The following is a 12,757-nucleotide window of genomic DNA, read 5'->3' on the forward strand; positions in this document are numbered from 1 at the left end:
GCAGTGAGAAGCCTTGATCCTGGCCCCTGGCCTGGAAAGACCTCCTTTGTCCTCCCAGCTGGGGAGACTGCTGGGCTACCCTTGCCCTTCCCCATCCCCGCTGTAGCCTGGAGCCCTACCTGCAGTGCCCGAGTAGTCAGCCACTGTGAGCGGGTACCCGTCTTCCTCGGGGTCCACGGAGAATAAGCCCACGCCAAAGCTCCCATAGTGGGCATAGGCTGTGCCATTGTCAAAGTCCTCCAGGTCCACGTGTAACTCGTAGGCTGCCTGTGTGGTCAGGGCGTGGATCCTCTTGAGCCCTGGAATGGGGGAGAGAACGGTGGGAGAAGTTGGGGGGGCCTAGGAAGTGACCTCCCCAGAGAGAACCAAGGAGAGACAAGAGTTAAGCTCACGTGGCTGGTGACAGAAAGGGACAACCACCACCAAGTGTATGCTGTCAGTCCTGGGCTGCTTCCTTCTTCCTGCAGGCCTGTGTTTGGCAGGAAACAGGACTGACAGTTTTTCATGTTTCATGTTTTCTGTGCTCGCTTTAAGTCAGGCTGTGCTTTCCAAATGTTTTAAGCTGAAGGCTGGTAGAAAGACTGCAGGAATCAGGAAGAGTCTGGAAACTCTTCTGGATTGGGGGTGATGGCACCTTTATCTTCTCTGACACACTGGGCTCCAGCCAGACGGGATCTGGTACTCACATGCACTTCCCTGGCCTCTGAGCCTTTGCACATGCTGTTCCCTCTGCCTGGGACACTTGGCCCTACTCCTCCTCACCTGGCTACCTTCTGTTCATTTTCAGGTCTCACTTCCTCAGGAAGGCTGCCTGACCTCCTGTGGAGGTTGAGGACCTCTGCCAACCCAGGTGCCCCCATCGGTGTTTATCATTCTGGTCCTGGCTGCCTATTTCCTTGTCGGGCTTCCCCCCATGTGTGAAAGCTCCATGAGAGAGCAAGACGACTGTCCTGCTCCCTGTAGAACCCCAGCATCTGAGGGTGGGTCCAGCACACAATAGGTGCTCAATAAGTGCTGGCTTCGTGGATGAGAGGCAGAAGACCATGCCCGCTGCCGTCTCTGGGGCCTGGCTCTGGATGCCCCCTCAGCACCCCTGTCCCCTTCCTCCCCCACCCCACACCCCGTCCTCCCCTCCTCGGTTCTCCTGCGCCCACCTTGGGGTCTCACACCAGGCCCTTTCCCACACTCACACTCAAGGTGCTTCCCTGCCGGTTTGATTACCTCTTGATTAAGAGGGCATTTAATTAAATGCCTTGCAAGTTATCAGCACTGAGTGACATTTCATCAGCCGCTCCACCCCCCCCACCCCGCTTTCCTTTCCTGCCTGAGTCAGCGTGTGCACGCCCCTAGGGCGTGAGGGCTGTGCGGCCCCCTCCCCACCCAGCCCAGAGGAAAGCGTCTGGTCCAGGGTCCAGGTCCAGGGTCCAGGTCCAGGGCAAAGGGGAAGGAGCCATGAAAAGAGCAACAGCCGTAGACAGCAGACCCGCCAGAACCTCAGAGCATCCACCCGCACTCCTCACCGAGGACCCGGCCTCGGGAGCATAAGGGCCTCGTCTCCCTGCCTCTCTCGCTCCTCCCTGGGCTGGAGGCTCGCGGCAAGCTGCTGTCCCCCTCTGGGCCCCAGGCTGCACACCTGTGGAGGGGGGGCCAGAGGGCTTTCCAAGCTGTAAAGGGCAGACTATAGGCAACACTGACAACAGCTGCCCCCCTACCTGGGCAGCACTTACCAGTCTAGGCACTGCTATGAGCGCCGCACGTGGGTTAGTGAAGCCAGTGGGATTAGAACGAGTCCAGTTTAATTAAAGTGTCCCTGTACAGCTCTTAGAACAGTGCCTGGCCCATTGCACACATTATCCAGGTGTTTGCTGCTTCTGTCAGGATCCAATGAGGCAGGTGCTATTATTATCCCTGTTTTATAGGTGAGGAAAATGAGGCACTGAGAGGTTAAGGAACTGGCCCAGGTCACACAGCTGGTAAGTGGCAGAGCTGGGATCTGAACCCAGGCAGACTTGCCCAGACTCTGTGCTCTCATTCAGTACTTTTTTTTTTAAGGTATTTTCCCCCCAACTTTAGAACTCTATTTATTTATGTTTTCAAAACGGACACTGCTTTACATCATCATCATGAAAATAACGCATGGCCTTTAAACAAAGGAACAAAATCCAGTAGTACATGAAGAATGAAGTGAACATGTATCTTCCCAACTCATCATCTTTTGCAAACAGTTATTTAGAATTAACTATTGTTAACAAGTTGATTGACATACTCCAAGACATTTAAAATATCTCATTCAGTTCTTGCCCAGGACAAATAATCTGATCCAGGAATAGGGCAAGAGGGAGAGCAGCCCAGCGGGGATGCTGGAAGATTCCTTTCCCCACCACTGAGTGGTCGCTGGTGCCCATCATTAGCACCCCACTCCTCCGGGCGAATCAGGGCTCTATGTGCGGTCCCAGTGCCCACAAGGGTGCCCTGAGGGAGGGCCGGGTTCCTCTGGGATTTGGTCCCCCTCGCCTCTACCCTTCTTCCCCTGAAGGCCACCTCCCTCCCTGCCTCTACCTCCCTCAGTCTTTACTCTCTGGGTTTCTCCAGCCCTTGTTGATCTGCCAGGACGCTCAGAACCCTTGGGGTGAGCCAAGATCCAACCCCATCATCTGTCAGAGTTCAGATCACAGACAGTGGGGAGGAAGACCCTGGTGGAAGAATACTGAGATGCCCATCATCACCCCAATGAACTCCCAGATGGATTAAAGATCTGAACCTACCACCTACCACTGAAAAAGCATTTTAAAAATACTCCTATTTTTAAAATTTTTATTGATATAAAACTAGGAGGGGAAAGCAGGGCCTAAAACTCAGAAGATATGAGGGAAAAGACTAGCAGAATTGACTACATAAAAATTGAAAACTTCTAGGAAATAAGAAATAATGTTACCAAAAAAAAAAAAAAAAAAGCTGAAAGACAAATGACCAGGAGTAACTATGTATCATGTGTATCTGACAAAGAATCAATAACCTTAATATATAAAGAGCTCCCATAACTCAATAGGAAAAGACAAAACATGCGATGAGAAGGTGACAGGAGAGTGTGGAAAAGCAGAGGCAGGGAACAGCACAGGGCAGTCAAGGGCTGGGCTCAAGTTGACATTCTCATCAGGTCTCCCTGTCTGTCAGGAGCTAATCAAGGCCCCGCTTAAATGCTTCTCCCACACTCGGTGGCTGCCGACAGATTTCAATTAAGATGCCAGGAGTGGCAGAGTCACCAATGCTGCTCCAAGCGGGTGGGTGGTGCTGCAGGAACAGGGTCCCCACCTGGCCAACCTCTCCCTATCTTTATACACCCACCTGGGTGTGGGGGACGGGACTCCCCATCTGGAAGCTTCTCTCCCCTGACCCCTATCCTGCCCTGCTTTCATTCACTCAGTTCAGAGTATGGTTCAGAGCTTGGATGGACTCCAGCGCGTGAACCCTGCTCAGGCTTCCCCGACCCCAACTCGTGCGCGTGCACACACACACACACACACACACACATACACACCAGCCTATGACTTGGGTCACTTGCCACCTCTCTGAGCCTCAGTATCTTCATCCCTAAAAGGAGAGGACACAGCAGTTCCATCCCCCTTGGGTGGGCATGCGGTGTCAGGGCTGATGTATATAAAATGGGCTGAGCGCACGCAGGAGTGCGGTACGTAGGGGCTGAGGTCACGAGGTCCATCTTGGGGTGTCTGGCCTTTCCTGTGGCCAGTGCTCGCCTGGCACTGGGGACACAGTGGAGGTCAGGGCAGAGAGGGTCCTGACCCTCTCATGGACTCCAGGTGGGAGGGAGATAAGACATTAAGCAAATGACAGTGCAAAGCAGGTGCCTCTGTGCACAGGGGAGTGGGCACGCATCTGGATCCCGCCCCTGGGACCCACCTTCTCCTGGGTTACCTGGGACCCTCCTGACCCCCACCTGGAGCCCAGACCTTGGCACCCGGTGCCCCCTGGTTAGTGCTCCCGGCCATCCACATGCCTCCACCTTGCTCTCCCCTCCTCCCCTCCTGCCTGGCTGGGGAAGATTCCCGAAATCCATGCCCAAGAAAGCTGAAGGGGGACAGGTATGCCGTGAGGTGTTCAAGGTCATTCAAACAATGCTCGGGGTGGGGGGCACGTGGCTCCAATGACGTGTTTATTTTATGTTAAAAATATAAATGGGAGATGACTGCTAAAGGGGCACAGGGTTTCTTTTGGGGGTGGAGAAAATGTTCTGGAATTAGATAGTGGTAACGGTTGCACAATTCTGTGAATATACTAAAAACCAGTGGGACTTCTCTGGCAGTCGAGTGGTTAAGACTCTGCGCTTCCAATGCAGGGGGTGCGGGTTTCATCCCTAGTTGCGGAACTAAGATCCCACATGCCGCACAGCGTGGCCAAAAGAGAAAAAAAATAATGATAATAAAAACCACTGAATTGTGCCCTTTAAAATAGTGAATTATATTTCAAACAAACCAAAAAAAACCCAAACCTGACCTCAGGCCACAGCTTCCTCCCAAATATACACATGACCTCTGACCTGCGATGTTTATGGATGTTATTCTTTAGAATGAAATTATGTGAGATATTTACATTTTAAAATACTGAGTGAATTTAAAGATAAATAGTAAGTAAATAATAGTGATAATAATAATATTAACATAAGCTCATTGAGCCCTTACTTTGTGCCAGGTAAGGAATACGTGCCAGCCCCGGGACCGTAGGCGCTGTGGCCGGGAGCACCGACTGGCCGCTCTATTGGGAGATGCGCCCTCGGTGTCCAGAGCACAGCATCGGGCAGTGCTGACCCCCCAAGCGCAGGGCAGCACTGGGGTCGTCCTGGCCCTCCAGCACCTGGAACAGTGCCCTTGCACTGGCCACAGCTGCCTGACCCAGGACAGTGACCAGGTCTCAGGGTGTCCCCGGCAGGAAAAGCACACATCTCTGCGGGACACCCCCCCACCCCCAGCGAGCGCACCGCCTTTGGTTTCGTGCTCGTGGAGCTCCTTCACACTGGACGCACTGATCCCCTCTGCACGTAGCACCAGGGAGACCCGGACGGCATTCACGTGAGGACGGGGCTCGGATGTGACAGGGTGTGGTGCACAGGGAGAGGGCAGGCCACCCCGCGGGCCGGGCATCAGGAGTCTCACCTAGCCAGTGCTCGCCCGTGAGCTTGCCGAAGCCATCCCGGTACGCCTCCCAGCCTCTGAAGAAGTTCACGGAGCCGTCCTCCCGGCGCTGAAACACCTGCGAAGCGAGGAGGAGGATGGAGAGCTAGCTCCAACCTTCCCAGGACCCCACGTGCGTCCCCCTGCCCCACACTCTCCCTTCGCCTGCCTGCTTGGAGACAGCAGGGGCTGGGTCTCCATTTCCCTCAGCAGCTCCCACCGGGCCCCGGAGCAGAGCAGGGACTCGGGAGTCTCGTGGTGGCCCGAGCGGGGACTGACCGAGTGCCCCCAGGCCCTGAAACGTCCCCTCCAGAAGGAACTGGGGTGGGCTGGGGTGCAGTGGAGGAAGCCTGGCTTCCAGGCCCACCTCTGCCGCCTCACTGTGGGACCCTGGACGGGTCCCATCCCTGCTGGGGCTTCAGTTTCCTCACTGGTCAAATAATAAGGGGGTGAGCAAGGGTCCCTATATCTTTTCCCAGGTCAAAACAAAACTGAACAAAACCCCATTCTCAAGTTTTTAAAACCCGATCACACACACACACACACACACACACACACACACACACACACGCACACTCAGGCCTGGCCGCCAGAGCTCTGTCTCTCGATACGCCCCTGCTGCAGTCACGCACTTCACATCCCCCCGTATAAAGAGCCTGGGCAGGGGATGAATGGGGGCTTGGGAAAGCAGAGCCCCGGCCACCTCTCAGGGGAGGACCAGGAGTCCACAGCCAGCGGGGGTGTGACTCGGGTACTGACAAGCAGTCCAGCTGCCTCTGTTCTTCATTTTAATAACATTCTTGATTTGGGAGTCGGGAATCCCATCGGTTAAATTGCTTTGAAATAAGTACCACGCTGGTCCAGGCCAGAGCTGCCTTGAGTCTGTACAAGATCCGCTGACAATTCTGTTCCCAGCTCGCCCCCCCGCCCCCCAACTCTTTCTGTCTAACAAGCCTTTTTCTTGCTCATTTGCAGAGGGAGGCAGCGTCCGCCCCCAGCACCCCCATCCGCGCCCATGTCGGAGGTGTTAGAGATCTGGCTGCGGCACCAGCGAGCCGCCCGTTTCATCCCTAAGCGGCCTGATTTCAGCCGCCCAGAGCTGCGTCTGCCCGAAGCTCCGCCTGTGTCTGCGGGGACCTATCTGTCACAGCGCTTGGGCAGCTCTGACCTCAGGTGGCAGGAGGGAGGCGACGCCTTTTTTTCTTGTTCCGCTACCTGCAACCTGGCCTAGCCCTGACATGTGAAAGCCCTCAGAAGGGACGGCGCGGAAGGAAATTCGATCAGGCTCAGAGATCTGAGAGCCCGCGGAGAGTGGTATTGATGGCTGCAGATCGGGACCCTGAGCACGCGCCCCTTGAAAGGCCTGATCCTGGCAGAAGCTCAGATGCTCCCCCGAGAAGGCATCGGACAGCGGAGCCTGTTTCTGCAGGAGGAGGCGGGGGAGAGGGGGGCTGGAGGGGCCGGGGAGAGGGGATGGGGGGGCAGTGGTTACAAACCTGGGCTCTAGAGCTCGGGCTCTGCCCCTTACAGCACCGGCCAGTTACCCCACCTCTCTGAGCCTCAGTTTCCACATCGTAAGATGGGGACCCCGGCGGCACCTCCCCCATCGGTGACCCACCGAGAGTAAGCTCGGGGCCCGGCACACCGTAGATGCTCAATCCACACCAGCCAAGGAGACCCACAGCCTCGGGATGCAGGCCGGCCAGGGCCACCCCTCCTCCCCCTCCCTCGGCCCCTGCCCCAGGCCACACCCAGCCCCTCCTTCCAGACTTGGGCCCTTCTCCTCCCGAGCCTCCTGTCCCAGGGCACGTCCCCAAGCCTCGTTCATTCGCTCAAATGTTCCACTGAGCATCTCCATGTCAGGAGCAAGGTGGGGAGACCGAGTCAGGGCCCTCGGGGCAGAGGAACACGGGGAGAGGCCTGGCTCAGTGGACCCCCACCCAGGCAGGAAGTAGGACTGGTCTGACAGTGGCGTGTGGCCAGCGGGGCCGGCATCTGGGAAGGAATCCAGGGTGGCCCTGAGGAAGCGCCAGGTCCTGGGCCCCGCATTTCCCAAGGTGTGGTCTGGGAAAACCATTCCTCCCTCCGCAGCCCCGCGGCCCGGGCCACGCTCTCCTCGCCCACTGATCAGCCCACCTCCCGGGACCTCAACGAGGAATAAATTACCGAGTGGCTGGTAGTAGTATTGCCATCGTTATTGTTGTTCCTGTTCCCGCTATTATGAAGTAGAAGTGGGGTTACCACGCTTCCAGGCACGGGCAGGACCCCAACCCCAGAAATGGGGACAGACGGGCAGAGCGGCCAAGACCGGCTGGGGTTGAGAGCTGACCACAACAGATGCTCGGGGTAAGTCTTCCCTGCCCGGCAACACGCATGTCCTTACCCCAACCCTGGGAGGCTGGTTCTGTGTCCCCTGACCCCCCCTCCTTGTTACAGGCGACAGAAGCTCGGAAACTGGCCAGAAGTCAGGTGGCTGTGAGTGGACAGTCTGACCCACACCTCACCCCTCAGCCTGAGGCCAGGCTGGACACCCGGAGGCCAATGTCCTACCCCCCACGTCCATGCTCTCATTTGTCACTGGCCAGGGCTTCCCAAGCCTGCCCCCTTGCCTCCTTGCCAGGCCTCTCAAGCCAAGAGCTGACCTCTAAGCCACCGTCCTCGGCCCCTCTTTCCCTCTGCCCTCCGGGGCTGGGCGCCAGTAACAGGCAGGGCCCCTGCTGGGGCTCGGTCTGGGTGCATGATCAGAGGGGATGAGTGCACGTTCAAGGCCACCTGGGCCTCCCTGCCTTTCTCCTCCACCTGGGAAAGCATCTGCAGTCGGCTGGGAGTGGCAGACATCCCGACGAGATGGCTCGAATCCGCACCAGCTCAGAGGCCACAGCACCGTTTGCTAACGCGGGCGCTTTACCCTGAGTGGTAACGAAGCATGAACCACCCCTTGAAGACACATCCACGCCGCGGCTCTGCAGAAGTGGCTTTTAGACTTTTGGACCGTGATCCAGGGAAATGCAGTTTACATCATGACACATACACTCACAGCTGTTTGTATCTGAAACAAAAGCTTCCCGAAAGGATGTTTGCCTTTAAGATGAAGAGGCACTAATATTTTCTATCCTGTTCTATTCTATTCCACTCTATTCGATTAAAAAAATAATGTTGATCACAACCCATTAAATTGACTTCTCCACCTGCCAACGGAGCACAACTGCAGTCTGACGCTGCCGGCCTTTGCCATGCGCTGCCCCGATTCCTTGGTTCAAACGCTGAGTGACTGAGCACGCTGGGCACTGGCTGGGATCTCAGACTCGAAACCCTGGCCTTGCCCTCGAGCCGACCACAGTGCATCGTGGCCAGCAGAAGCGTGTTCCAAGTGAGCACAGGACACAGGTCATCCACGGGTCCTGCAAGGCTCCCAGGAGTACGTTTCCTCTGATTCAGAGGCTCAGAGTGAACTGCAGCTGTGGCTTCAGATTTCTGGAAACCAGCTGGACTTCAGGGGACGCCGGATGGCAGGATGTCACCAAGAGAGAAAGCCTTCAGTTACAGAGCAAGGATCAGCCAGACAAGAAGATGAGAAGAGGGAACGAGCGAAGGATTGATCCCCCTCCTCCACCCCGCCCACAGAACAGGGGTCCCCACTTAGGCAAAAAGTGGGGGAAAGGCAGGGAAACAAACTAACAATTTTAGGGCTAAAACATTCATCAGTCTGGCTCCTGGGGCCTTCTCCCTAGGGTTCCGGCTGCAAAGTGATTGATGTAGAAATGCCTCCGCGGCCTCTTGGGCAGGTGCCACGAGTGGGAAGACAGACGGGGTGCGTTTTCTTGGTGCGGATTCTCAGAAGCCAGCAGCCTGCTGCCCGGCGTCTTCCAAGTGCCGCTTAGCAAGGCTCTGCCAGGGGCGCGCTGGGCCCACACGGTCCTGCAGATGGTGCCTGGCGGTTTCAAAGGAAGGCGCGGCCGCACTTGGGGCGGCAGGAGGGAGGGGGAGCGGCAGAGCGGCTGACTCTCCCGTGTGTGTCAGACGGGGCTCCCGGGGCCTGTCTCGTGCTCTGCAGGTCTGGTCTCCGCCGGGGCCCCTTCCTCAGACGGGCCCTGTCCGACCTGCTGCTTGTTTGCCATGCGGCCCAGAGTGTGGAGTCTTCCCGAGTGTCGGGGCCCGGCTCTGTGGTCACCCCAGTGCCTTCAAGGACAGTCACCGCCCTCCCTGCCACAGCCCGGGAGGGAACGGTTCGTGCTCTCATTTTTCAGATGAGAAGACTAAGGTTTGGAGAGGTGGGGCGACCTCTGCAGAATGGGGGTGCCTCAAGGTGGGGGCCCACTGAGACCAGAAGAGGAGAGACGACTGAGGGCAGCCGAGGGATACCCCATGGCTGAGCGGGTGGACATTGCTCCCCTACACCCATGAGCCCCCGTGGCCCTTATCATAGCTGAGCCAGACCGGCTCCAAAAAATGCCCTGGGCTGGCACTCAGGAGACTCAAGTTCTAGCCAGACTCCAGCCAACAGGCAGTATGACCATCTAAGTCTTGGCTTCTCTCCTCTGCAAAATGACAGGTTTGCTGCTCCAGACCCCGTATGGTGTGCCTGGACTCATGGGGGACTCTGGCCCTCAGAAAGTTCACAGCCTCAGGAGAGATGGATGCACAAGCCAGCAGTCTCAGGGCAGAGCAGCCCCCATCCTGGCATGTTCTTTTGATCCTGGTGCTTCCGTTTCCTCATCTGTAAAATGGGAATTATAAAAGCTCCAACCCACAAGGATAAATGTGCTGGTTGACACAGGGCATGCCATAAGGGTAACAATTGTTGTTACATTTGTTGGGAGCTCAGAGGGGGATGAGCCACCTGCTGGGGTGGTTGGGAGGGTGGTCCTAGAGGGCTTCCTGGAGGAGGAGATGCTCAGCTGAACTGCAGATTGAACAGGGTCTTGGCAGGTGGTCAGAGGAGCTGAGGCGCAAGAGATAGAGGCAGGGTGGGTCCAAACGCTACGAGATGGGGAGGCTGTGTCTCTGCCGCCTGAGAAGGGTCCCCACGAGGCAGCATCTGAGATTTTCCCTCAACTCTGATGAAGCTGCTGCAGAAACCAATTACAGGCAGAATCGTGTTGGTTGTGCAGCTGCGGCGTCCACCAGCTTCCCAGGCCTCCCGAGCAGGCGATTCCATGAGGAGGGGTGGCGGGCTGTGGCAGAGGCGGATTCTTGTCTCTAAAGAGCAAAGAACTTGGACAGGCGAGCAAATGCAGCCCTTCAAAGGCGGCCCCTGGGGAGACTCTGCCCGCCTTCCCGGGAGACAGTCACACCTCAAATCCTTTCTGGACACCTCTGGGTAGCACTCCCACCCCAGCCCCGCTGCCTGGGCCTGCGGCAAGAGCACACTTTCTGGGCTAAGGCCGAGCTGAGTTTAAATCCCGGCTCTGCCTCTCCTGGGCTGTGTGACCTCGTACAAGTCACGGACCTTTCTGAGCCTTAGTTTCCCTCTCTGTAAAACGGCCCCACCAGCAACGCCTTGGTGACCCCTGCAGGATCACGGCAAAGATGCAATGAAGAAAAAGGTGTACGTTCGGTGGGGGTGTGGGGGACGGAGCACAGTAGGTCTAACTTCCCTCCCCTTCAGAACCAGCTGCCAAGCCCAGAAGGAAGTGGGCCCACTCCTTGTTTTTGACTGCAAATGGTACCCCTGGGCCTGGCTCCCTGCCACGTTTCCCAGGCTTGGCAGTCGGTGCCTGCCAGCTCCTGGCAAACACTGCTCAGAGCTGCCATTTATCAGATGCTGAGGCACCGGGCCGAGCTCCACGTGCATCATCCCATCTACGTTCAAAGTTTGAGAAATCCAAACTGCTCTGGACAGAGGCAGGTTTTCTCCGACCTAATGGGTCAAGGACCAGAGGGGTGTTGTCACCAGTCGCCGTGGTCATGTTAGCGTGTGCAGGGCTCCGAGGACTCCCCAGAGCAGTTCGGAGCCCGACAACAGCCTGGGGCACTGATGTCACAGCAGGTCCTCCTGCCACCACAGCCTGTGGGACACAGGGAGGAGACAGCACCCCTGGTGGACGCCCAAGTCCTGCTACCCGGCCTCCCCAGTGCATCCCGAAGCATCCTGGCTGGGGCTGGGGAGCTTTTCATCTCTCCGGAGCCTGATCCCCCTGCTGGGCTGGGCTCTGCTCAGGTGGCGGCTTCTTTGATGAGAGAAGGATTTTCCTCCCACCTGGGGAGCTCAGGTAGGGCGGGAACAGGGCACGGTGGGAGGGGAGGGTTTCTCTCGCAGTGGAGCCAATTGGAGGCCTATCTGAGCCAGCCGATCCCGCGAGGCAGTAAAATGCCTGGCAGAGAACGCAGGTCCGGGCCACTCGGCTCATGGCGCTGGGGAAAGCTGGCTTTGCTGTGGATCTGCATGGGGGCGCAGAGCAGAATCAATCCTATCGCAGGTCCCCGCGGTAGGAGATGCTGAACTGGACCCGATTTCTGTGACCCCGGCTGGTGATTATGCAGAGATGAGGGCTTGGCAATCAGGCCCAGTTGGCCGCACAGCAGAGGCGGATCTTGGTTGGGGACAAGGCTGTGCCTCGGGGCCGAGGGGCAGGACAGCAGGGGACCCAGTCTGCTGATGCCGAGCTGGACCCTCCTTCCAACCATAAAACACATATGGGGCCCTGGGCATGGTCACCCTGTTCCCTAGGCTCTGAAACGTGGCCACGTGACATACAAGGGCCACCCCACTGGCTGGACGAGGAAGGGGATGCCCCAAGAGGGAATGTGATCTTTCCAGTCTCACAGGGCCGGGGAGATGAACTGGAAATGGCTGCTTCGTCCCGTGCATCACCTTCCAAATGAGGAAATTTGGCCTCTGTTTTTACGAATCTTCTTCCCCTTTAAAAACACTGCTTGACTGTAAGATCCTGCAGGGTGGAGCCAGATTCCTCTGTTGGCAGGGAATCCCCAAGGCTCACATGGACCCCTGCTGTCCCTTCCCCCTTCCCCTGCTCCTTCCCTACAGGTGAGCACCCTGTGGAGGATTCTGACTGTTCCCATCATGAAGAGCACTACATTAACCCATTTAACAGATGAGAAAAGTGAGGCTCCGAAAGGTGAAGTTACACTGCCAGAAGATGCCAACAGTCACCTGTCTGGCAAGTATTTAGGCAGCACAGATGGTGTGCAAGAACCGTGCGGACCCCTGAGCTACAGTGGCCACCAGATGACAAGTCGCTGCCCTGTGGAGTGCAAGCCTGCCTGGGACATACATGGGCAACACCTGGGCAGTGATTGCTTAGCTGCACCTGTGACAGGTCCAAAAAGGGAGCATGAGGGGTAGACCCAGGAGGCCTACCAAAGGACCTGGCGACCAAGCTGGGCCCCTTGCCCAGGGTCACAGGTCAGCAGGGGCCGGCCTTTCCTTCCTGCCTTCCCCCTTCTTTTCTGGGGCAGGGGTGGGGTTGGGTGTATGTCTTAGGTTCAGGAGTGGCCTTGCTGATCAGCGTGACCCTCTGTGGCCTGGGTCACTGGAGTCGTTGGTGAGTGTAGAGAGGGGCTGGGGCTCAGCCAGGGCCAGTGGCCACATCAGCGGAAAGGCCACCTTG

The 12,757-nt window shown here is 57.2% G+C and overlaps 1 protein-coding gene across 1 annotated transcript in view; it reads right to left on the reverse strand.

Moving 5' to 3' along the window:
• FIBCD1 (fibrinogen C domain containing 1) overlaps window positions 1-12,757 on the reverse strand; it is a 29,054-nt gene that overhangs the window by 783 nt on the left and 15,514 nt on the right. Inside the window, exons 6-7 of the mRNA XM_082400808.1 lie at window positions 5,169-5,265; window positions 120-299 (exon numbers count right to left, since the gene is read on the reverse strand). Coding sequence (XP_082256934.1) covers window positions 120-299; window positions 5,169-5,265 — 277 coding nt within the window. The remainder of the gene's footprint in view (window positions 1-119; window positions 300-5,168; window positions 5,266-12,757) is intronic.

This window comes from Balaenoptera borealis (assembly GCF_965194805.1).
Source record: "Balaenoptera borealis genome assembly, chromosome: 8".
Classification (NCBI taxonomy): Eukaryota; Metazoa; Chordata; class Mammalia; order Artiodactyla; family Balaenopteridae; genus Balaenoptera; species Balaenoptera borealis.